General features: G+C 37.6%; 1 protein-coding gene across 14 annotated transcripts in view; it reads right to left on the bottom strand.

Annotated features, from left to right (window-relative positions):
- MAP7 (microtubule associated protein 7) overlaps positions 1-27227 on the bottom strand; it is a 154140-nt gene that overhangs the window by 32773 nt on the left and 94140 nt on the right. For 9 of the 14 annotated variants that reach the window (XM_081044712.1, XM_081044717.1, XM_081044714.1 and 6 more), the window contains 5 exons: positions 25193-25294; positions 18647-18724; positions 7009-7172; positions 5886-6003; positions 2212-2322 (listed from right to left, as the gene is read on the bottom strand). In XM_081044712.1, the coding sequence (XP_080900838.1) occupies positions 2212-2322; positions 5886-6003; positions 7009-7172; positions 18647-18724; positions 25193-25294 (573 nt within the window). The remainder of the gene's footprint in view (positions 1-2211; positions 2323-5885; positions 6004-7008; positions 7173-18646; positions 18725-25192; positions 25295-27227) is intronic. The other 5 variants (XM_081044721.1, XM_081044709.1, XM_081044718.1 and 2 more) reach the window with 1 other exon arrangement.

Raw genomic sequence — 27227 nt, 5'->3', positions numbered from 1 at the left:
ATAAAAGCATAACCAACTTAAAAAAAACAGCAGAAAAGAAAATAAACTAAATTACTTAAATTTCTAAAATAGAGACGTGCAAATTCAGATGAAATTTTATTATCATTAGAAGGCCTCGCCCTCTCCCTGTCCTTCTGAGGGTTTTGCTTAACTCAAAAAAATTTGCTTCCAGGACTATATGGGAGCCCCTGGATGAACTGAATCTTCCTTCCAGGCCAGCCTTGCCTGTAAGATCCAGGAACTGGTTTAGTTCCTTTGATACAGGGAAACAGGAATAGGACTCCAAATTTAGTGCTCTCCCTCCTAACCTATTAGTCCAGCCTAGTATTTAATTTTATGGGCCTGCCCATGGTTCAAGGAGTAGTTTCCTGACCTCAGCTATGAATTGGTTATTGAACTTCCCTTAACCTCACCCAAAGGAAGAATGCATGGAGTTAGAGTTGATCTAAGGAAGGACAGCCAGGAAGATAGCACCTGAAGATGCAGTGTAGCAACAACATGGGTTAGGAACTGATGATCTTTGTTCTACTCCCTCTTCTCCTATGGACAACCTGTGGAATATCAAGTTGGGCCCTTTACTTCTTAGAGACTCTTACTCCAACTACAGTAGATGAGCAATCCAACAAATTTTCCTAGTTCTAAGAACCTATTTAAGAATATCCAATCAGATACTATCAGGCAGAAGCTATAAAACATCTCATTTCTAGTTGACACAGCATCATCCATCATTCCACAGAACATGGGTAGGATGTTGTCTGATTTATTGCCCATTTCCCCACTCCCAACTTTACAGCAATTTCAGCTGTGGGACTTTAGGAGGCACTAAGCAAGTTTTAATTTTAATTAAAAGTACTGTAAAATCCCAATTGTAGTTTGCCTTAGATCCAGGTTCACAAAAGTCTGAAATTAAAGGACTGAGTAAGTGACCCGTTCCAGAGGTGAATAGATAACTGTAAGAATCACATTCACATGTTATACTTTATGTTATATTAGGAGGATGGGTTTGAAAAGAAAGGCTACTTATGAAAGGAATTTTAATTCATAATATTTTTCTCGGACATATAAAAGGCCCCAAATTTAACCACATGTCTAATATTGACTTAGGCAAATTAAGTGTAGAATAAAGGAGTGGTTTAAGTTAAAAGGCAAGGATAGGAAGTTTTTCAAACATTTACTGCTTTAAGAGATTAGTTATAAAACAGCATCCACATATATAATATTGTACATTACAATGACACCGTAACTTTTATACAATATAAAATATACAAATACACATACACACAGAGACATGCACACATTACATTCTTTTTCAAGACTATAAACACTGAGCCTTTCCCAGTTTCTTAATAAAGCACTGAAAGTAACCACAACTTGGTACTTTTAAAGAGTATACATTTTTATATTGCACAATAACTTTTTGTTGTTGTTTTTTAATTTAAAATCATTTTAGTTATGTAAAACAAGTGGCTTATCTTAAAAGCTTGGTTTTTCCTACCATGATATATAAATATGTAAAATAAAATATTCATTTTATAAATAACAACATTCATGTACTGTAAATCCATGGGATGAATAAAACTCAAAATGTAAATGAAACGTTAAGTGGAGGACTATGATTCTGAAAAGTTTTAGGTTTAAACTGACGATATTCTTGAAGTTAGGCAAAACCCCTTAAGAGTAAATGAATAGAAATCAAAAAAACCAAACACACACACACACACAAGAAATGCAGTAAGAAAGGTTTGGTTAAATGAGAAATAATTTAGCAAAATAAAATCTACCAACATGAATCAATTAAAACTTTTTCTTTTTTTTTTTAGAAAGCCAAAGCCTGGAATTCCCAACGTACAGATGAAAAAGTCAAAGACAATGTGATTGAAGTAAAATAAATGTTCATAACAGATCATTTGCATGTTGGTGGATAAGTGGGTGATTTCTGGAGCTGTAAACTCATTTACTAAAGAGTTGAGAGAAGCACCGCTTTCATCACTGCTAAATGCAACCATTCAGCCAAGTTCTAAAATGAGAAATGTTCTTGTCGCAAGGAAAATGCTGCTCAGCCGTTTACTGCTTTTTTACTTTGAAGTTTTTTTCTTCCTATTTAAGAAACGTAGGGAAAGCAACTTCAGATGCTTATTTTTATCTGTAAACATCCAGGAAAAAAAGCATTAAGTAAATAAAAGAACACTTTTGTTTTCCTTTTGACTGTACCTCTATCTGGAGAATTTAGTAAAGTTGCAGATGAAGAGGAGAGCCGCTTGCTAATGACGGGATCAACATGTTTCGAAAGATTCATGGTGGAAACTGACCGCCTGTCTGGATCTAAAACAAATGGAGATAATGCTAATTGACAGCCAGCATGCAGGATTGCAATTTCCTAGTTCGCTGATGGAAGGAAAAACTAGGATTGGATGCTTTCAGCTCTATGACCAGATCTTTCAGAACAGCACAGTTTTCTAAGTGGACATTTTAAAGGTAACTTAAAGGCTAGAAATGAAATTCATTTTTCGTATAGGATAAAACAAACATTCAGCTCACCGGGTTGTCAGCCAGAGACATTCAAGCATATTGTTATAATGCAACATATGGATGAAGGAGGGCAACTGAAATGATGGAGGCAGACTGTGAAGCAGAGAGAGGACCAGAAAGGTGAGTGCCTTTATCATTTCCTAAAGTGGGGACAATGGGGTAGTAACCGTGCTGGTGAAACAGAATGCAAACACTAAAAGAACACTAGGTTCTTCGCGTTTGCAGATACATTGGCTTATAGAGTCATTTTACCCAGGGCACTCAAGTTCATTACAGAAAAATAGATTCGCAGGAAAGAAAGAAAAGGAAACACTGTAGGTGTGGGAAGTTGACCACTACAGTGTTTCTTTTTTAAAAGTCTACTGATCACCATACCTCTGTGCATCTAACAGAGTTTATTGTAGATCATAAGTGCAGTAACAGCCTATAAACTTGCCCAACAAAACTGACAGCAATATTTAAAAAAATCAGAATTCTTTCTTCCTAAATTTATTAACAATACTGTTCATCCTGCAGTTGAGTAATTTTAGAGCAATTCTTTAAGTTCAAGTCAGGAGAGAAATAGCAGCCATTTGACATTTAAAAGGCAAAAATCAGCCCTGTTAGTTTGCTGTCTGAACAACAGAACCAAGTTGTAAGGATACTCATTAGCATAAATCATGTTCCCTGAATACAACTGCATAAACGTCAAAAAATCTCATTATATTTATCTAGGAGGCAGGTAGATATTCTGATCTATAATAGCCAAAATTAAAAGGGCTTTGCTGTATTTTATTTTCTATTTCTCACTTCTTTTAAAAACAAACCAAAATGTTCCTTGTGGGAGAGGAGAGGCCTTCAAAACCCAGTTCCTATTGGTCTAACCAACCCTGGTAGGTAAAAATTTTGTAATAATCTTTGCCCCACAGAATAACCATTTTGACCATTATTTACAGTGTACAGGGATAAGCAACATCTTACACCAACATCAGATGTTCCTATCTTCTACTGAAAATCATTTTATGGCTGAAGCAATTATTTAAAAAAAAAATCATTTCTGTGACTCAAAGTTATATTTAATTGATGGGCCGTCAGGGCAATCCTAACATAAGAAATGATTTAAGGTAAAATATCAAACAGAATATCTTGATGAAACGTGAGGTTCAAGGGCATAACGAAGGATAAGGAAAGTCATTTCCGGGTGATTTTACAGCAATACATTTCTTGATATTGCTTTATATGTGAAGCTTTAGTTGGGGGGAAATTGTGTCTACATGCAGGCCTATCCTGCAGGGTTAAAATTATGGAGGTATAACCTGTACTTATTGTATTACTAAATACCTAATAAGATAATTTTAAATAATTTATTTTCTCACAGAACAAAAAAAAAATCACAAAAGGATTTCTGAAGAACTGGTTTAAAAAGGACACGGTTGTACAAATCAGTAGTAGTTGATGGGTGAGCAGTCAAAGACCGTGATTTAATCTGTATTAAATTTAATTTCTAGGATTTGTTTGTTGGTCAGCACATACTGACTGAGTGCCCATCATGAGTCAGGCATTGTTGTACAATACAGCAAGGTATTCAAAATGAGTAAGACCTGATCTCTGTTTTCAAGGTCACAGCAGATCCTGTTGACCTTTGAGAATTCTGGCAAATTCCCATTATTTCCAAATGTCTCTGTTCTAGTATAGCAGCAATTTTCTTTAATTCATAGCCCTTATAAACATGGATTTTACCAAAAAGCCTACAAATACAACACTAGTTTCTCTTGCTTTGAGTGGCAGTAATAAAGGTCATATATTAAACTCTGAGTATGGAAGAAAAAAATTAAAGCTAAGTAATTTTAGTTCCCCTTAAAAATATTTGAAAATCTGTAACAGAATATACTCCTGACATATTATGTGTAAAACATGAAGCCAAGTAAAAGAAAACTCAGTAAGGTTATAAAAATATATATCATGCCAGCTTTTCTTCACAGAAAATGTATGTAAAACTATCCCTAGAATGAAACATCATACATAAATGAGCCTTATGATCACAGAGTTGATATGTGCCCCAACGAATACCACTGGTTGTGGCGAGCCAACAAACAAAGGGGTTTCAATTTTGGCTTACTGCCCTAGGAAAGTAAGTTGTGGTAACATGATTGTAGATTTTTTCAAATGAAGGAGTTATGGAAGACACACTGTATGTTAAAAACTAAAGAGAATGGAGCAAACAAATAAAAATCCATATTTAGATTAAAACAAAAGTGGCAACAGCAGTATTGAGTGGGGGTGGGGAGGGGAATAAACTGGATGTACTTTGATCCCAGGTAATTTATTAGCTAAAATATATTTGTTTAAAGTTTCATCTAAAGTGATCATTTAAGGAGAAAATAAACACTTCACATATAATTATTTCAACACCTTTAAGTCATCTGAGTATATTACCACACTTAAGAAACACTGTGCTATATCCCAGATCTAGGTCTATGCAACAGGATATTAAGCAAGCATTCTGACTAAGGTGGTGATGGTTCAGCTATTGATGAACTCTGGCCCTAGGTCTGAGTTGTTAGCTACAGGCCAGGCAATCAGCAACCACAGGGAGGTCTGTACCCGATTTTCTAGCACCACCAAAAGTTGTGAAGTGGTGGTCCAGGTCTGCTAAATCGAGAAAGGTGAATGATGACTCAACAAAATCACCTGGGGACAGAATGTAAGACAATGATTTTTCAACGTAAATTTAAAAAAACAAAAACAAAAAAAAATACGTTATTAGACTCACACAAATGAAAAAGAACTGACACACTATATAAAATTCAAGGTGTATTGAATTTACAGTACAAAAATAAAGCCTTTCACTAATTTCAAGTTTTAGTATTTTATGTCCATTTAAGAACAAGGGAACAGCTTTGACATCTATTTCTAGCTTCAGAAACCTGTACTTCCTCTTACCGAGCATTAATGTTGCATATACTTTAGGGTCAGAATACATAAGCTCATAGTATTGATTTTGATAAAAATTACTATGATCCTTCTAGAGTAAAAGATAAAACTGGTTAACTTATTTTATAATACTGAAACATTATACAAATTAATTAAAATAATATAGAGTTGAAACTAGCATGTATATTTGGAAACCTTGCATAGATTTCTCTCTTCAATAACTTTTGTAACAAATGAGAAAAGCAGCCTGTGTTAAGGAAGAGAACCTTATTTTCTTACCTCCATCACCCTCTTATCCTCAAACAATAGAAGCATAATTTAATTGTAGCTTAATTATTTCAGCAGGATTTTTGTTTTGCAAACACAGACTCAGAAGAAAGAAGCAACTGCACTTTTACGTCCAGGAAAAAAACCCAGTGATTTGGAAAGTGGTCACTGTTTACCTGTATTGTGGACACTGGGGCTCCCGTGGAGAGTGCCTCCCCAAGACCACCGGTTATGCTTCTGCTTTGGCTTCTGGCTCCTTTCCATTGTACGTCGTACAACAGCTTCATGGCGTTCCTGAAATGAAACAGAGGAGCCGATGATTACATTAAACCTGGTTGGTTGATGCTTCTTTTTTTTTTTTTTAAACTTTTAAAAAAATTTATTTTAAGTGTGTTTTTTCAGGACCCATCAGCTCCAAGTCAAGTAGTTATTTCAATCTAGTTGTGGAGGGCGCAGCTCACAGTGGCCCATGTGGGGATTGAACTGGCAACCATGCGTTCTAACTACCTGAGCTAACCAGCCGCCTCTTGATGCTTCTTTAACTTAAGGAAAAGTGGAGTAAGAGGTAATACTTAATTTGACCTCAGTACTCCTCATTTATTTCCTATCTTTACATCTTATTTGAAGGTGAGAATAAAATCATCCTGGGAGGCTTATTGAAATCATTTGGTCTCAGTTGATAAAGCCCTTGGTATACAGTAGATGCCTAGAGAAATGACCCTTATTATTACTACTGGCAATGTGATGCTTCTATCAACTCACATAAGCATGGAGGTGCAGGTCTTAGCTTACACTGGTGCTAAACGCAGGTGGTACCACATCCCAAAAATGGCGTTTGGAATCTGAGGAGGTGGGTAATCCCGACCCCACAATTTACTGAGTTGTATGACCTTATATGGAGGTCCATTTTGAGTCTAAATTTCCATTTTTGCCAAGATAAGAGGGTTGAATAAGGGTTTAAATGAGATAATCTAGGTGAAAATGTTTGTTAATGCTGAAGCCCTACAGAAATCCACTTACTTGCAGTAAGGTCTTGCTACTTCAGTATAGATAAACTGATCATAAATAATTTAGAAGCCTAGACCAGAGACATGGCCTTTGAAAGTTTCTGTGGCGACAATAATAACAATCACACCATTCTCTACCTCACTTCCTGGTCACTGTGACTACCTGTAAAGCTGTTCACTCGGAAACAATTTTGCCATGCACCTCAGCATCTTATTGGAGAGTTTTACAATAAGTTTGTGGCATTTCTGAAATAGACGAGCCTTCCATGTGGGCCGCAAAGTGGCAGCTTACTTTGTCCTCCTCTAGTCGCTGCCTTCGCTTTTCCTCCACAGCAGCCCTCCTCCGTTCTTCCTTCAGCCTCTGCTCTTCCAACTTCTTCTTCCGCTCTTCCAGGTGTTTCTCATAATGCTGCCTTGCTCGCTCTTCTTTTTCTAACCAGATTATTTCTCTTGCAGCTTTAGGAAGAAAAACGAGGCAAATCAAACACTGGCAGGTTCAAAACTTGAACAGTGAGGGCCCTATAAGTGGCCCACAATTCACAAATACAGATTCTTTGATTTTGTATTAACCAAGCTGGGTCTTTGCTTTCTTCAAATTTTCAGGGAAAAGGTTCTACTGTTAATTTTAATTTTCAGCATAATTTGATATGCTAACAATGAAGTTGAAGAAGGCGCACTGAATTCTACTCCTTGGGAAGCCTTACAGTCCTCTAATTGAATATATTATTACTATAGAATAATGCATCTGTATCACATGCTTTGCTTTCAGTTCTGATATCAATTGGATGCCCTCAATACCAATAACACCATCTGTTTCTCTTTTTTAAAAAACTGTGATATCCTCCAGCTTGAAAGTCTGTGACTCCATTTGTTTCAGCATAGCCCTGGTTCTCTGAAAGCATTTAAAGGATTTGGGATAAAATCCCAAAGACTGAGAGTTGATGAAAGATATATTAAATGCCTCACAGGCATATCACACCGAGTCAGTGAAGCAATGTGAGGGACATAATATGCAGCCGATCTTATGTCTGAAGAGTTCATAATCTAGTTAGATAACACTTAATATCACAAGCCAAATGAAAATACACCAATTCAAAAGTGATGAAATGCTTCTTCAGATATATACGTTCCTCCCTCATTTTAGGGGAAAATATAGCCCCCCAAAACTTTAATACAATGCTTCCTTGAGCTATGTTAACGAAACACGTCTTTAATATGAGTTATTAATAATTTTGGCAAGTGTCCAAACAAAATTTATAGCATAAACCTTGAGGACACTACATGACATATAAATTAAAATGTTTTTAATGACAAAATAAAAATTCAGAACATTTCAGTTTCCCCTGAATGTTTAATAGTAAATATTCTGCATTTCTGCTACCATTAAATCTTTCCAAAGCTTTTCATTTGAGGAGACAATTCTATGGAAAGGGATCCAAATTGACTTTACTTTTGTGGGAGGAGAAAACAAGGGCAAATTCAAGATGAGTTTGTCTTCTGAGATTACTCAGGGTGACCTGATGTTGTCATACGGTTCTCTGTAGAGATCACACCAATTTATACTCTCACCAACGATACATGAAGGTCACAGGCAAAAAAAGAAACAGATCTGTACCCTAAAACCTGTGGACACGCAATATGGTAGATCTATTTCTTAACACTTAGCTTTCAAACTACATAGTCTTTGACTTTTATACCTCATTTGGAGGAAAATTTCAGATTCTTTGAGGACATTTATGAATATAATACCTTTTTTTCCTGTAAGAGATCTAGAAGCTAACAAGATAAAATAAGAGATAAAGGATGTCTATAAAATATTAAGAAAATGTTTTAAAAAGTGGTAAGGTAAAATTTATAAAATAAGAGTTAATCAATTCACTGATTAATTTTCCTTAAATAATGTTTTTCATCAATCTACTTTGTTGATCCTGAATACCTATGGCTATTTCCTCATTAAGTTCAAATTCCCCTGATTTCTAAAGTCTTACCTAATTTGGCCTTACTCTTCATTGCTCCCCAGAATAGCCTCTCCATTGTCGCAGTAGACTTGTGTCCTTACTACACGTTCCAAATTAACATGTTTCTCCCCCTTCTTTGCTCCCGTTGTTGCAAATTACTTAACCTCTCTATGCCTCACTTCTGTTAGGGTAAATTGTAGGTAACATTGGACCTTCCTCATAGGTTTACTGTGAGGATTAAAAGAACAATTTCACTTAACATGGATAGAATAGCTCTCTGCACTTAGTAAAGTTTCAATAAATATTAGTTATGACTGCCGTCATTGTCATCATCATGATTTCAATTCAGAAAATTAAAGGTAGTTCTTGAGGTTGTGTTATAAATCTTAACAGGGCTAGACATTATTACAATTAGAATTACTTTTACCCCAAATAATCTTGTAAAGGAAGAACATATCTATCAAATCTTTATTGAGTGCCACTTCTGTTTTCTACCAGGAAGGAAAGATCCGATTGCAGAGCCTTCTTTAAACAACTGTCTTTTTAAAAGACAGAGAATACAGAGAAGAGAATAGGCAAACAACAGTGAAACAGGCAAACGATGGTGAAATAGGCAAACAATACTTTCGTATTATTGCAGAGTCTGCTGGTGAGTGCTAGGATTATTACCACGTGCAGTTCATACAACCTTTTAAATTGAAGGATAACACATGAGATATTTCAATATTTCAATAAGAATTATAAGTTAATTTAGTCTAAGAGGTTTAGTTATTTAAAATATTACCTAAAGATGACAGATAACATGAAAGGCTTATATCATTAAGAAATGAGACTTTTGAACACAAGAAAAAATCAACAACTGCTGTGGACTAAACTGTGTCTACCCTACCTCCACCCCCCATTCATATGTTGAAGCCCTACTTTGACTGTATTTGGAGAGAGAGCCTTTAATCACCTCTAAGTGAGGTCGTAAGGGTAGAGTCCTAATCCAATAAGATTACTGTCCTTATAAAAAAAGACAGCAGTGAGCTTTCTCCCCTTCTGTCTTCATGCCTAGATGCTCATATGAGAACAAAGCAGCCTTCTGCAAGCCAGGAAGAGAGCTCTCATCAGAAACTGAACCCTGTTGGAACCTTGATGTTGAACTTTCCGCCCCCAGAACTGTGAGAAAATAACTTACTGTTGTTTAAGCCTCTCAGCCTGTGGCATTTCTGAGCAGACTAAGACAACTCATTCGCTAACAATCACTGATTTCACAGAGGCAGTTCTATGAAGGAATAGCATCCCAAAAAAGGAACTGCGATGAATATCATTAACCTTTACTCTTGGGAAGTTAAAAACTTCTCCTGGACTCAAAATGAGATGAAAACCCACTGTAGCCTCTAAAATGCTGGACATTAACAGGTCAATCCCATCCCTGAGCTGCTGCCATCAGGATTATATTTTAATGACACTGTATGTCCACTAGCAATATGGACTCCATTTAGAAACGCACAGTGACTCTTGTACTACAAGAAATTTAAAACGAAAAGCAGGGCATTGTAGTGGATGGAGCACAGGCTCTGGCTTCACAGGAACCTGAGTCCGCCCCAGTCCTGCCACTTGCCAGTTATGTGCCACTGAACAAGTAGCACTGAGGGCCCTGTGCCCTCAGATTGCTAAGGCACCATCTTCCTGACAGAGTGGCTGGTGGGCTCACAGTAACATACAAAGCATTTAGCACAGTGCCATGTATATCGTAGGGACTCAGTACATGTCAATAAGTATAGTGAGTGGATGTTTTTGACGATCATTCTAATTCCTGTCCTGCTACAGACAGAATGCAGCTAACGGAAAGAACACAGGTAGGACAGAGAGTTCAGATGGCGCTCTCTTGGGTTGGGCGAATTCCCTGTTCTAGTTACATCCAACAATCTAGTGCCCAGTCTGGTCCTTCTGAACAGGCTCACATCTGTGTGGGTAGAGTACAAATTTCACTACCATATGAAGGAAAGAAAAACGTGACACTCAGGAAATAGAGCATATTATCACTTAACCTCTGAAACATCCACAACTGTTGTCTTAGTTTCATATTGAAATATGGAAGGATATGAATACGTTACTGGTAGTACTGGGTAGCAGAATAGCCAGTAATATCATAAAGAGTAAGAAAATGACAAGTGATAATATCTGAGCTTGGGTGCTGATTCTGTCATTTATTCTGTGTGACCTCGGGAAAATTAGCTAACTTCTCTGACTTCTAAATTAGAGTGTGTGTACAATATGAACTCCAAGAGCTTTTCCAATTAACTCCCTTGACTCAATTTTTCGTTTCTACCTTTGAGGACATATGCAGGATTATAATTTAGTTTCTTTCTGTTTTGATTTTTATGTTAAAACTTTAATCTTTGTGCTTTATGTCAATAATTACTGCTTACATTCAAATAAATTTTGTTTTCATGTTGCCATGAAAACATTGATTGACTATATGTACTAAATAAATAATAATTCTAGGGAAAAAAAAGGAATCTAATGGCTTCACCAACCTCATCAATCAACCCTAGGAAAAGGGCTGTGGAATGGACACATAAGAGCATCTGTGAAGGAAGTACTAATTAATTTCACTTAATAGTCAAGATGTGGGAGTGAAAGTTAACCACTAACAGTATGGAAAATTACAGTACAACTTCCACATTAATAAGGGGACTCATGGAATGCACACAACTTGTATCAAACCAACCCCTACATTCCCACAACACCAACCCTGGCCCTCCCATAAAAAGGGAAAAAAAAACAAAGCTTTAAAAACAAGCTAAAATGAATAAAACCAAGCCTATTAGTTAAGACTAAGACTTTTCGACCAATCTCAAACCCCAAACACCAAATTATGTTAAAAAAAACACCTCAAAACCTAAAACAAAGTGTCAGATAAAGCATGAAATAAAGAATGAGCAAATAGCTATCAGGCAAATGAAAACAAAAATGTAATAAATGTGGGAATCTTACTACCAGACGAAATGCAACTAAAGATCAAACGGGGTGGGGGGGGGAAGCAAAGGAGTTAAATAGCTCTCCCAAGATGGCATGGTCTAAAAGAACTAGTTGCAATTTTAATTCAGCTCTGATACCAAAGCCTATACTCTCAGGTACAGTACAGTATTTCCTCCATATTCGCATCTGCCTGCCTAAAGTTTCCACTTGAATTTCCCAGTCAGATCCATCACATAACTTTATTGATCCTTTGTATAATTGTCCTTACCTTGTACAGGAACCTGCTCTGTTTTCCATGTTCTGATCACAGATTAACGACCTTCAAACGGGCTACAAAGGTAGATACCTCAGGAGGCTCCTCGATTTGTCCTTCATTGAATCTCTTCTATCTCAATAAAGCAGTTGAAAAAAATTCCTTCCTTATGGATGCTCTAAACTAACTCAACACACCCAAACAATTGACCCCATTATTTTTACATCAGGACTGTCTCTCAAATTCAGTCTTCTTTCCAATCTTTTTGTTACTACTGTATTTAAGCTCTCATGCCTTTCTCACTTCTGATGTTTAGTCTTTCTCCTCTTTGGATCCATCCTGCATACTGTTTTCAGAGTCATTTCCCAAAACCAAATCCAATGTCATAGTTCTGCTCGAAAACCTGTTATCTCACCCTTGTTCCCCTGTTGAACTACTTAGCTTGGCATATGATCATATACTGTTACACGCGGTACCCTGCGTAATCCAATCCCCGCCTTGCTCTCTCCCACCTGCATGTGATCTTCCTTATGTTCCTGCCTTAATTCCAAATGCATAAAAGAGGCTGCGAAACTGTTATGCTCTGAAGTATTTGAGACCTTGCTTCCCAGCATATGTCGTCAGTTGGGCTCAAATAAACCCTTATAAAAATTCTCTACAGGTTTGGACGATTCTTATGTAGACAGCCCAAAACACCTCTTCCCATCAGGTAAACTTAGACTATCTGTCAAGTCTCATTCCTCTGAAGACCCCTCGAGACCAAGGGTACTCCAACAGCTCCAATCAGATTTCCATCACAGTACCTGTACTCCAGGTTGTTAACTCCTCTGCTTTTACATGTTTGTGAATTCTTCCCCATATTCACAATGTCTAGCTTAGCGGATAGTTAAAATAAGTTTGATGAATAAATGAGTTAAAGAGTTCAAGGACTGCTTGACTTCTAAGCCAAGTGACTTACATAGGCCTCAGTGTTAATTCAAAGCCTTCTCAACCCTCATTTGAATATTATACTGGAGAACTGCCTGGTAAAAACAAGTGTGGCCTCGCAGGATACCCACAACAGTGTCTCCTGCCCCTGAGGAATCCAATGGCTTAACCAAGCTCATCAGTCAACCCTAGGAAGGGGGCCGTGGAATGGACACATAAGAGCACTTCCTACTCTGTCTTCTTCCCTGGCACTGTGACAGGCTAATGGGGCAGAGGTGCTGGGACAGCGGTTTATACCTGTGGAAGACCTTCCTTATGCATGGGCGGAAGGACTCTGAGATAAGAAAGCAACACAGTGTGAAAACTTATCTTCATGGCTAGGCTTAAAGGAATGTGCAGCCTCTGCTAAAGTAAATGGGATTTTGCTCAAGGACACAAAACAATGGTTGCCCTTGGAATCTTTTTGTTACTGCCTCAATCCTAATTCACTCTCACTCCTCAGAAATGTTGCCATCTTCTTCACCTGGCTGTCTCACCAAGCCCTGCCCTGCTAGAACAGGAAGCACACACATCTCTCTCCCCCTGCCTCTCCAATCCCAGGCATCCGAGTCAATATATGGAATCATATATCCTTCCATCCTCATCTGATCACTATTCGCATCATGGTGAGAGGTCTGCACCACTTGTTTTGTACTGAAACCGTGATTTCAGGTATTATCTTCACAGCCAATCTATGAGGCATATACTGCTATTAAACTTATTTATTAGGAGAAGTCTGAGACACAGAGAAGTGAAGTAATCTGTCTGACATCTCATGATAGGCCCGTGTTGGAACTGGAATTCAAACTCTGCACTGTCTGACTCTAGAAGTAAACGATGAGCCATTTGCTAAAACATGATTTGGAACACCTCCCTAGTATGACTAAGCTCCTCCTCTAGATTGGGACAAGCTGGTCACCCATTGTGACGATCCTGACCTCCTTCTAATGTCAGTCTTAGCCTTTAGCATCACGTCTTTACAAGACCCCTTACTTTTCAGGTTTTAGGATCTTTTCATCTTTAGCCGGAAAAGCAAAGTAAATTTGAAAGAAACAAATAATGGCTGCTTAGTCATAATGATTCATTTTATGTTAAAGCTTCAGCCTCTGAGTTACCTAATCCATCCCACAACAAGCATTTATTCTTTGCAGTCCTGAGCCTGACTCATGATATAGCTGCTTTGGTATGTGCTAATCTCCATTCCCTCCCACTCACGTGTATTCAGATCTCTGAGCTGTTCACAACCTGCCTGACCACCTCCAGAGCTTTCATGTACCACATTCATTAAGTGACAATTTAAGGAAACCAGGTGCCAAGATTGAGCATAGATCTGCCAAAGTTGTATCCAGTAGAAATCTGGATTAGAAAGAATGCTTCCCCAAAGTCCCTCCCTTTTTGGGGGGTAGCCTAGTCAAAACCAGTGACTGTCCTAACCTGTGAAGTGTGACATCAGGGGCTGTTTCAGCATTATTGGTTGTTTACTGATTAATTCTAACTTCCCTATCAACATTTTGAGATAAACATTCTAAGCCAGATTGAAATGATCATTTATTGCTTGACTACACTCATTAATACTGCTGTCCCCGAGTTGACAACACATTGAGATTCAGGAGAAAATAAAAAAAAAAGGCAAAGTACAAAAGCTATGACTGGCAGGATAAGGAAGTCTGGGGAAATGATCTGAGAAAAAAACTCAGATAAAATTTAATTGACATTTGAGGGTCAAAGTCCTTTTTAATATTATCTTATTGTTGTTTCTAATATGTCACATTATTATAGATGTCTTGTACAGCTCTGAACTTGGCTACGAATTCCAATATGAATGATAGATTTTATAAGCTTAAATTTTTCTTCATGAGCTATATGAGACAATCATAGAATTCTTTGATAATATTTCATGATTTATAGAATCCCAGAAAGCCCTAGTAGGGAACGTGACTCTACATTAATTCCTAAAACTTAATCTGTATCATCTTCAAAAAGGGAAACCCTATATCTCCATAAATGCTGAAGAGTATTTGTCTGTTAAACATTCCTTAAATACTCTGTTGAATTTCTCAACATATTGTAAGACTATTAGTTTTATAATATACAGTATATGAAAAATAAGCAGTTTTAAGGCAGAACTATTTTAGAGATTATCTTTATATCCTTGTTCGTCTGAGAAAATGCTTAAGAATAAGAATTTAAAACTTGTTTGACTGAACTATTGTAAAGGCGTATTACCCGATAATTTGGCAATGTCTTAATTAATTTGCAGTATAACAGCTGTATTCTTTTCTACTTACATAAAAATGCACAAAGTGACCCTATGTGTCAAGGCACTACTTTGGGTACTGGGCTATAGAAATAAAAAAAACTACCCAAGTCTTTTCTCGTATGGAGCTTATATTCCACTGGGGCAGGCAGATAATAAACAAGTCCCAAACATGAAGAATTACACCTGATTTTTATGTGATAAATGGAAAAATAATGTAGAAAGAACAGGTCACATGACATAATCCTACCATAAAAACATGGAAGTATGACTCAGAGGTTTAACCTGCAGAAACTTATTAATAGGTCCTTCCCGTTTGCAAAACACTACAAACATGACATGCCACCAAAAAGAAAACAGAAAGAGCTCTCTTCTCCCTCTCTGTACCTTGCTTTTTAAAAAAATGTGGATTGCAAATAATCGTTCAATGTTAATTCCAACCTACATCCAACAGTGAATAATCAACCTCATTAGCCAATCACTTTAAATTTTGCTTTGTTGGAATTTCTGGATTGTATTCCACCCTCCCTTTTTTTTTTTAACTTGGAAATCTTTAAAGTTCGTAATATTGATATTACCAGGTGTTTTGTTTTCAAAAATTCATGGCCCAAAGATCCGCTATTAAGTGACAGTCCACCTCTCTTCAAAAAATATTCAACTGCTACCACAGCTTCTGCAAAGCAAAGTTTGTGGGTAGTTTGTCAGGTGTGCCCTTTGTTTTCTTCCAGCACTAAAGATTTCTTAGAAATCACCCATATATATTCTAAGGCATAGCTTAATTTTGATGCTAGATTTTAGATGACTCTTCTACAAATGTGCATATGTGCATTTGCATGTATATTTGTATATTTATATTTATGAAGATTCAAGGGAGACTCTTAAGACAGTTTCTACTACCGTGTTTCCCTGAAAATCAGACCTAACTGGAAAATAAGCCCTAGCATGATTTTTCACGATGACATCCTCTGAACATAAACCCTAATGAGTCTTTTGGATCAAAAATTAATACAAGACCTGGTCTTATTTTCTGGGAAACACAGTATGATGGTTTAAGGGGAAAAGAACAGGCCAAAAGACAGTCACGACATTTAAAAAGACAATACAATCAATGCAAAGAAAAAATCCCAACTGACGTATTTCATTAAAATCATTGTTAAGAAAGTAAGGAGAGATGAGATCAGAATTAAGGAAAACTATGATATTTAACATGGCAAGGATAAGGAAACAGAGGAAGACTGTATATGATACACTAGCTCACCAGAAGAGAAAAGTTGTGATAATGGGATAATATAATAATCGAAAATTACTTTGACCCACATAACAATCTGGGGAGCATGTTGGGTGTGTTTCCAAATGCCTTCTTCTCACTTGTCCTTGTATCACTGCTCTCCAGTCTTCTTCATCCTTTAGTTGGAACTCAGGTGGCACCTGGCAGCCCAGGCTGGGTTAGGTACTTCCGGGGGTTCTCAATGCCCCTGTGTGTACCTCTTCAAAACCACCCTGTATTATAATTGCTGTGTGTTCATCTGCCTCCCCATGGCCTGCAGCTAGCCTGACAGTCCACGGGTTGGGTCTCAACCTTTATTCATTTTTTTTAATGCAATACCTGGCAAATAAAGTTTCTGAATATAGAAATTAATGAGTCATGGTCTGCACCATCGATGTGAATTGGAACATGGGGCTACAGCTTAAAAAAAAATCTAGCCACTCAACATACAAAGCTAAGCAACTTATAGGGAGAATTTGTAGGCTCAAAGCTGTTAAGTTTTACATTTTATAGCATTAGAAGTGAAATCATTTTTATTTGACCAGCATACTCATGCTTTCCACCAAAAAATTAATAATGCTTCGCTTTGAAAGACAAAGAAACCCAAATGCAAAGGTACGAGTTAATGTGTAAAAGCTAATTCACGGTAGGATTTAAATCACAAAAGAGTAGGCTGACGCTATGGAGCTACTTCCACTCAAGCAGACACGAAATCCACATTGCACCTCTAAAGAGACATGTGATAGTATAGGACCTGACCCAACTGGGAAGGCATAAAGAGGGGAGAGGGAGGGCACAAATGGTAATTATCAGATGGCTCCAAGAACACAGTGCAAGCAAACATCAATCACCCCAGAGCAGTAGTTAGCTTGTTCTTTTTGCTCATCTGGACCCTCTTTCTGCTTCAGTAGCTCTACCTTTTCCCTCTTTCTTGGTTCTGGCCCACTTGTCAAACCAACCTTGACTAGGGAGCAGTGGGCACAGTCCATACAAGTATTCTCCGGACTGCAGAGGAGTCTAGGGAAGGAGGAAGCCCCCACGGCCTCAGACTGTCCTGCTCTTCAGGAACCTACCAGGCCACAGGCAAGCTGCCAGGCACAGCGAGCTTCCAGCCTGGGTGAAAACTCTAGGCTCAGACACATAGGAGAACTTGTTCACTTCCAGCAAGTCATTGAAATTTGTGTTGAAAAAAACCTTGGCAGCAAAAGAAATTACTTCATATGATCATTATGGCATGGGAGAGAAAGAGGTCTGTGCTAAAATGTAAATAATGCCAACAGATTTTGAAAACCAGATTCCAGTAAAGTTCACAAATTCTGGTTTTCTTGAACAAGAATAATAAGAAAGATAGGATTCAGGGACTGGGTTCCCCAACGGGAACATTAACTCTTACAAGATGCAGCAGAACTTTAGAAAATCTGTGGGTCATCCACTGGAAAGATTTTGGTAACCTAAGTCAGTCCAGTTTTAAAATATCTAGACACTCCAGAAACGCTGAGACACACTGACCAGGCACTTCATCTTCCCAAGGCATATAAAGACAGTGTCCTGTTTTAGCTACTTGGCATAAATGGACATCAAAGTAAAGGAGTCTTTGGCACCAGAATCCTTGCTCGGTGTTCTAGAAGACAGTGACTGCCGAGTGCTCTGATCTCAGCTTCCGGATAAGCTAGTCCTGTGACCCAGCTCTCTAGGTGATTCTACGGCAAATACTGCAGTTGCAAACGTTTCATAAGGGCCTTAGGTAACAAAAGGAAAATCAGACACCTCAGCACAAGGTCTTGTGCTTTTCCTGGCAGCAAACTGGCAGCATCTGTCTAGAAATTCAACCGTAGCATTATTTTAACGTGGAAAGCAGTAAGTGCGCTAGCAGTGTACAGTCTCATAACTATTCACATAAAAAAGAACCATATGCTTACCATGCTTGTATTTTTGAAGCTGTAAAATGTAAGCTGAGCCATCATGCCTCTCAAATATACATGCCCTCCAGTGCCACATTAAACTGTGATTATAATATAAGAAGTAAAGATGACCCTAATCCTGGGCCAGACTTTCTTGTTGCTTAAAATTTAGTCTTATGTTTGTATCACATATCAAATTATGTTTTTCAATCCATCTGCAAAACTCAAAAGGCATGTAGACAGCATGGGTATTATAATGACATCCAACTGCTCAGTGTTAAGTGTCCATTACCCTAGAGGGGAAAAGCACCATTTCAACAATAGTGTGCCAGAAAGATCAAACAAGAACTGCAGATACCTAGCTGCTTTTCCCGCTCCTCACGTCGCTCCCGGGCCAGCCTCTGCCGGTCGTCAACCCGTAGCACAGGTGGAGGGTCTGAAAATGACATAAAAAACATGAGAGGAAGAGCAGATTAAAAAAAAAAAAACACAAAAAATCTAATGATATACACTGATAAGTAACTTTTTGTCCGGTAAATTTGATGAATAAAATATTACGTCTTATAACAATTAGTACACATGACTACAGTTTCAGTGATACAGTTTTATATAATTTTGCTAAGAATTTGCAAGCATTTTTCTTCTATCTATAAACTTTCTACAAAAGAGTAGAGTCTAAGAGCTTTTATCACAAGGAAAAAGACCCATTTTTTTTTTTTTTACCTTTATTCTACTGTATCTACATAAGATGATGGAGGTTAGCTAAACATATTGTGGTAATCATTTCACAATATATGTAAGCCAAGTCATTATCTTGTACATTTTAAACTTATACAGTGCTGTATGTCAATTATACATCAATACAATTGGAAAAAAATAAAAACAAAAAGACACAGCAAAAAGTTATGTAAAAACATAACATAACTGTAGCCTTTTGGTTATTTTCATCAATCGATATATATGATATTTTGTGTTCCTAAGCCACTGAACTTCTATCATTTTTATGCATTAAAACGTCTGTCCCTTAATAATAAATAGACTCATTCCTAAGTGCAGTTATTCTGAATAGATGTTCACGAGTTAGATGTGAAGAGCCTGACTCGAGTCAGATGGGCATGAGTTCAGTTCCTGCTCTGTCACTCATTCGCTGTGTAAGTTTGGCCAAGTTGCTTACCCACCTCTCTAAGTCTCAAGCTATGACATGGCTTTCATGGGTTTTTACTTAGCACCTATACCATGAAGACAGAATAGACCTTATCTCACATCATCAGAAGGATTAAATAAAATAATGTTGTAACAGCGTTAGTATAGTGCCTAGTCCATGATATTATAAATTATGGTAAATCCATTGATTCCCTGAACACAGGAACATCTACCATGCAGCAGACATTCTTCTGTGCTGAAAAGAAAGGAGTCAACAAAAAAGATGGAAATCTTTACCCAAATGAGGTTTGCTTTCAACTCAGGGAAAATTTACTAAACAGGATAAATAACTACAATATGTAGAATGAAGAAAAGGGAAAAATATATGGTATGTTAGGCTGAGATAAATGTTAAGGAGACAACAAAGGAATAAAGAGGAGAGTGAAATGGCAGGAAGGGGATGGTGAACATTTTAGATAGGGGCCAAGGGCAGTCTCACTGTGATGGTAACTTTACATGGAAAAACGTGACTAAAGTCAGGAAGCCAGCTGTGCAAATATTCCAGAAGATGGAAAACAAGTGCAAAGGCCCTTAGGTCACGAGTACCTATGGTGTTCAAGAAACAACATGGAGATCTGGGCCACTGGAGTAGAATGAGATCGTAAGTGATGGGGCAAGAGACAGTGGGCCTGGTATGGCTTTTGGATTATACTCTGAGGGGGACACCACTGGGGGTTTCAAGCAGAGGGATACACTGTTCAATATAAAAAGTAAAATACTAGTAACTATAGTGATAATAATTACATTTAAAGTCAGGTTTATTTTCCCCTCTGCTAGAGTGACATCACAATTTTCAGATCTCATGTTAAAAATAGAACCATATTGAAATGATACTTTAGGGGCATATTAACTCAGTTGGTTAGAGCAGGGTGCTCTTAACAAGGTTGCAGTTTTAATCCCCACATGGGCCACTGCGAGCTGCGCCTTCCACAACTAGATTGAAACAACTACTTGACTCAGAGCTGATGGGTCCTGGAAAAATACACTTAAAACAAATCAATGTTAAAAAAGAAAAAAAAGAAATAATACTTTAATGACAACATGATAGTACTTCATCAACAAATTTAAAGGCTTGCATCCCACATGCCTCCTAAACTTCACAGAATTTGTATATTTAAGGGAAATAAAAACTGCCTAAACCTGGCAGTGTTCAGAACTGGGTGATATTTTACACTTTGTCTCTGCTCTAAGGTATGTTTTTTTAAAACTTTGGTGATATGACCCCCTCATTAGTTCAGACTCATTATGATAATTATTTTTCAGATTTACTAATCATTTAAGAGGTTTCATTTTTCCCCCCTTTTTTAAAATGTAGGAAAATATAGCCCCTGATTCCAAAAGGTTTTCTTGTGACACTAGAAAATGGACACGCGGATTCTCCCTCAGGTACTTTGTCAAAGGCCGTGGGAGGTGAGTAAGTATTGGTAAAAGGAAATGAGAGTTGTACCAAAATGGTATTTTGAAGAAAGAATGAGCTGAAAACAAAGCCAAAATGAAGTTAGAAGAAAGGTTTTTAACAATGATTTACTACTTAAAAAAAATTCCTTAGAGTTTTACTCACTCAAAAACTTTTATTTAACTATAAAACCTGACAACCATCTTTATTATAAAAGCCAATCTTGTTTTCAAGTACATGCTAAATTTCACACCAAAGTTAAAACATTTTTTGAAAAGAAGACTTACTAACATATGGGACACACGCACAGACACACTCACCTGCAACACCTAAGAAACAAGGCTGTCTGCACTGCTACACAAATATATAAAGTAATCGCTATAAATAAAGCCAATGCTTAAAAGTACAAGAATTCCTACTGGCCTTCTTTGAGATTACTGCTGAAATGACAATCACGACTCACTTGGAATTTAATATGAGGACGTTAAGAATGAAGGCAACATTTCAGAATTATGAGATGCACAGTGACCATGCTGTGCTGGATGATTTGGGTTGGTTTAAGAACCTGGCACTAGAAAATACTGAACTGTAGAGTGAAAAAGATGTTTGAAGTCTGTAATCCTTCTGATCACATGAATAAGAAAGTCACTTTGGTGCTGGAATGTCAATAACCCCTATAGCCGATTAAAGATAGCTGTGAATGAGGCTGGCTGGGCAGGAGCCAAGCCTTGGCTTTATTCACTGTTGTATTCCCAATGCCCAGGGCTGTGTCTGGCAGAAAGGAGGATATTCAGTAAGTATTTGTTAAATGAATGAATGAATGAGTGAATGAGCAAACCACCTTAGCTAACTTTCAGAGCCTTTGTACTTCCATTAACGTGTCCCAATGGGGCAAACCAAAAGCAATCTTATACTTGACAGCAGACTTTTAAAAATATAAATGCTAGCAGTTACTATTTTAAGTTTTAATAACTAAAAAACTTATCTTTAGACATAGGTTTTCAAAAAGGAAAAAATACAATTGAATAGTTCCAAGTAAACAGTGGATTTTCTATAATTATTCGTCTCCCTCTCATTTCTACCCTCATATCACTGCTCCTTGGAACAAAACCAAGGCATAAGAAGTAATTTAACATTATGAAAATTCCACATTGTTTTCCAATAGATGTACCATTGCTGGAGTAAAATTAAGTTATTGATTCTCAGAAGGAACAGTTTTAAGGGAAACAGAATTTTGGTGTAAGTAAACTTGCAGCTGTACTCTGCACCCAACCTTCTACCTATGATGATTAAAGAGTAGGGTGACCACTCAAACTTTTAAGAGTGAAAGCGAATGCTATTAATATTGTCTTCAATGACATGGATAAATCTAGACTGTCTTGCAAAATTGGAACTAAAGAATGATTCTCAAAGATCAAGGAAATCAATCACATCTACAAAACTTCTTTCTGAACTACTGTTTATACAATAAATAACTTCTATTAGGGATTTGCATTTTACGAAGAACTTTCATATATATTATCATTTCATTCTTCACAATAATTTTATGAAGTAGTCAAGCATTTACATCATTCAATGAAGAGTTATTATGCCTATTTTCCAAATGAGAAAATTGAGGGAAATCTATGTGACTAAGGAAGATGGCACAGTTAAGTATCCAAGCTAGAGCTGAAAACCAGATCTCTAACTCAATCTGATGCCCCCTTCCACCCCATGGCACCAACAGAGTCATCAGAATGGCATGATGGAGCAGCCAGAGAGGGGCTAAAACATTCCAAGTCATGCACTCCTCTGTGAGGGAAAATGATTTATAAACAACAAAGTAAAATGCAGTTTTAGTGACTCTTAAAGACTTGTGGTGGATGGAGGGTAGTAGATGGTTAGGAATTATGAAGGATTTTTTAATGAAATTGAGTTTCTGCTTTTCTCAGGTATGCAAGGTTCATTAAGAAAATACAATATTCTCTTCTAATTTGGTCAAACTGAATCATTTGGAAGCAGCTGATGGAGTTCTGAAGAACCATCTCCCACTTCTGTAGATGTGGACAGAACTGTGACTTTACAAACTGTCTCTATTGGTCTGGGTTGAAGTACCCATAGCTGAAAGCACTGGTCCTTCCTGGATAACATGAGAAATCGTGTGCCTATACTTATACAAAACATGAGGGCCTTCCAAACATGTTTTAAAGATAAAATACTAATAATTCAAATGTGAATAGATGCTCTCTAAATCAAAGAGATATTCTAGAGATTTCTAATGAGTTTAAAGTATCAGAAGGAAATTTAACTATCATTTACTGGATTAAAAGAGACCCTGAGAAATCATTTGGTCAGGACGCCCATATCTGGTGAAGGCAATATTCAAAATATCCCCAAATTTACCATGTACTTTATTTTAAGTTCTAGAGAATGAAAATTAAACTGCTCTAGACAGATATTCCCATGACTCATAGCCGATAAAGACCACAAGGTTTTACTCAAGCCTAGCCCTCCATCATGGAACTTCTTATATTATCTTTCGGAGATAGATAATGGTGGTTTTTAAAATAAAAGTCTTTCGTGTACCTTTGCTAATCTCTATGTACAAGAAAGCAGACCAAGAGTGCTCAAAACATACAATTAGAAATGAAATGTCTCCTCATTTAACTTGACTTTAGCAACATAAATCAAATGGCTCTATAAAGAGATGGCCAATTAGGAAGGAGGCATTTTGCCCTCCGCTCTCCCTGCACTCTGTGCAGATGTCTCCTATCACACTAGAAATTCTGCATTAGAATTATCTATTCATGTATTAGTTTGCTCCCCCATAATGTCAACTATGAATATAGAGATAATGTATTTTAATAACATATCCCTACTACCTACACAGTGCAAACATCAGATGAGTAAATGAGTATCAGGATATAAAAATATAAATTGCACAGTAATGAATGGCAGAAATTTTCATTGGAAATTTCTGAATTTCAGAATGGTATGAAAATTTATTAGAATTGATTTAATGGTAGAAAAATTCATTAGATGGTTGATGGGGAGAACAAAGAGAAAATAGTATTATATGAACCATTTAGCTATGTTCAATTCTCATGGCAGAACAAATGGGGTTTTCACGCTCCAGAACTATTTCCACACGGATGCTCACTGAGGACAGCAGGCACTCACCAGGATTAGCCCTGACAGGCTAGGGGCCCGGTTGTTTGGTTCACACAGTATCTCTCACAGGCCCAGGCAGAGAAAAACTACTCAATGATTATTAGATAATGGCTGGGGGGTGGGTGGATAGATGGACAGATAAACGAATGAATGAAAAGGCAAATCGACTAAATGGGGAAATCTCACCCTGCTAATTAAAACTCCGCTGAAGCTACCCATTTTCCAGTAATGGCTGCTCATGCAGTACCTGCAATAGTACTTGTTATTTGTCTTTCTTCTGAGTGACAAGCTGGATTTATCGGCTCTGTTTAAGACCTTTCCCACATGGGAAAAACCCCCACAAAAGTAGGTATAATGTGGGAATGTTTTCTATGAGGCTAGGTGCAATTATAATATTTTCATCTTTATTCTCGCTTATTCCTTGTTCTTGGGCGAATTTGGCCTTGGATGTAGCACAAAGTAGGCTTCCAAGACCCTCATGGGATGCTCAATTTACCTTTACCTTCCACTGACTGTCTTTCATCATCATACTGTACGTTACTCTCTCCCAACAATCACACAATGGTTGTTGGATACCTGCAAGCAACTGCACTGTCTATCCAATTGGGCGTATTATGTTTATAGACTGTTTGCTTCTTTGTATCACCGAGTGCAACAGGCCATAAATCACAGCCTATTAAATTAAATTACTGTGTAGGTACACAATCATTGTGGGGATGGAGAACAAAAACATAATTCTATACCAGCTTTGCTATGTGTCAAGATTTCCTTAAATGGGTTTTGAAAAAGTCATAAAAGAGACATGCAATAATGCTGGCTGTACAGGTACAAAAAATTATGTTGTAGCTATCATTTCAAACGAGAGAGTAAAATTATTACCTCTTATATACTGCTTGACAATAAACAATGCATGCATACACAACATGCTATTGATTGTCAAAATGATTCTGTGAGGCAAACAGGGCATGCCTTAGTCTCCATTTAAAAAAGAGAAAAATCAAGGCATTGAGAGGTTCCCTGACTTAAACTCAGACGAGCCACTACAAGGGTGTGTTTTGGTGTTAGGACTGGAACCATGCTCTCTTAAATTTTAGCATGACTTCACGGCTTTTGGAATAACCTCCCTTTCCCCACAGCAAACGCAACACATCATACCTGGCTTATTTCCTGAGTGGTTGCTATTCTGTCCTGAAATAGCAAAGGAGGGCCTATTGGAGGCAGCAGTTTTCTTCTCGTGCACTTTGTAGCTCTCAGGCACTGCACAGATGAGACAAAAGAGAAAAGACATATTTAGTTTCTTAAAATCTATTCAGAAACTTTCACTTATTCGATATTTACTGTTAACCTTTGTATCAGGTACTAGACTAGATTCAGGCAATAAAAAGGTGAAGCAGTTACAGCCTCTGCCCTCAAGGAGCATACTGTTCATTGGGAAGGACCCAGGGAAAAATCAACAGCCTCCGATCAAGTGACTAATGTTGTAGTAGTGGCATGACCAAGGGTCAATGAAGTCGTCTACCCTGCTATCTCAGTTCACACATAGAGTAGCCACGTGGAAGCATGATTGGAATCTAAAGTCTCTGTTCTTAATTCTTCCAAAGTTCATGCCCTTGAGTTTCCCTAACTCCTACCGTCTGCTTTAAAACCAGCTTTGCCCAGTCTTCCCCATCCAGGAAGGCAATTCCATTAGGAAGCAAAAAATTCCAAGAACATGACCAAGTAGGTCACCAAAAGAGAACCAGGAGATACAATTTACTAGCCTCTGATCTTGAAAAAGCCTCTGACAAAAGTTCAGTAACAAAGACGATTACAGAGACTAAGGAAAATGTGTTCTAGGAAAGGAAGAAAGGGCAGAAATCCCTGGCAGTTCTCTGTTAGAGCAAGCAGAGAGTTCTCCAGGACCAGGCAAATTTTTCTTTACACATATTATTACTTTTCTGAGGAAATTTTCTCAGGATAGTTAAGGGATGTTTCCTACTGTCTCAGAGAGACATCATGTCAAAAACCAAGCCCTTGAGTTTCCCTAACTCCTACCCTGTGCTTTAAAACCAGCTCTGCGCAGCCTTCCCCATCCAGGAAGGTAATTCCATTCTTCCAATTGCTCAGGCCCAAAGCCCTGGAGTCATCCCTGACTTCTCTCCTGTCACTTCCCACATTCTATCCATTAAGTTCTTTCAGCTCTACGTTACAAACATCTTAGCACCTGTATTGCTACCTTTCTGACCATCTCGTCCCTCGTGACTGCAGTATCCTCTTAACTAGTCTATCTGATCCCACCACTGATCCTCTTCAGTGTATTTTCATTTGAGCAGCCAGAGTGATCCCATTAAAACATGTCATGTCATTCCTCTGCTCAAAACCCCCCAACAACTCCCATCCCACTCAGAGTAAAACCAAGGACTCTACCATGGCCCAGAAGGTACTACATACATGGTTTGGCCTTTACCTTGTACGGCTTTCCCTCTTATCCTGCTCTACCCATACGGACTGACATACTCAGTCCACCTCAGAGCCTTTGCATGTACCTGACATCTTCTCCCTGATATCAACATGGATTTTCCCTTCACGTCCTTTGTGTCTCTGCTCAAGGTGACATTAAAGAGTCCCTTTGACTTGTTTAAAATAGCACCCCCATCACTCATCATTCCCCACTCTTCCTTACCCTGTTCTGTAGCCCTCGCCCCCTGACATATTAACATATTTATTATCTCCTCCATTAGTCTAAAAGAATTGTATATTATCTAGAACACAGATAATCATTTGCTCAAGGTTTTTGAACCTGAAAGGATGTGATGACAATTATGCTTCAGAAAGACTAAATACAAAAATGGTACCCAGGATGTACTTTAAAAAATTACTAAGTTTACCTTGACCTCTGAATGGAAAATATACCAAGGTTTTGTAGCTCTCTCTCAAGTACATACATAATATTAGGTTGATGCAAAAGTAACTGTGGTTTTTGCAATTATTTTTCACCTTTTAAACCGCAATGACTTTTGCACCAAACTAATAGCATTAGCTAGCGCTGAAAATCATATACTAAATAGCAAAAAGTATCTTATACAACTGTTTTAATATTGTCCAGTTTCAAACTATTTGTTTGCTTTAAATAACAGCTTCAAACACATTGATTGGTTTAAGTTTTATCTACTTGGGCTTTCTTTGCGTTATTTGCAAGGAAAGGTCTGTA

Source organism: Rhinolophus hipposideros (genome assembly GCF_964194185.1).
Source record: "Rhinolophus hipposideros genome assembly, chromosome: 3".
Taxonomy (NCBI): Eukaryota; Metazoa; Chordata; class Mammalia; order Chiroptera; family Rhinolophidae; genus Rhinolophus; species Rhinolophus hipposideros.
The sequence above is the reverse complement of the archived record's forward strand: the minus strand, read 5'-3'. Positions and strand labels throughout refer to the sequence as shown.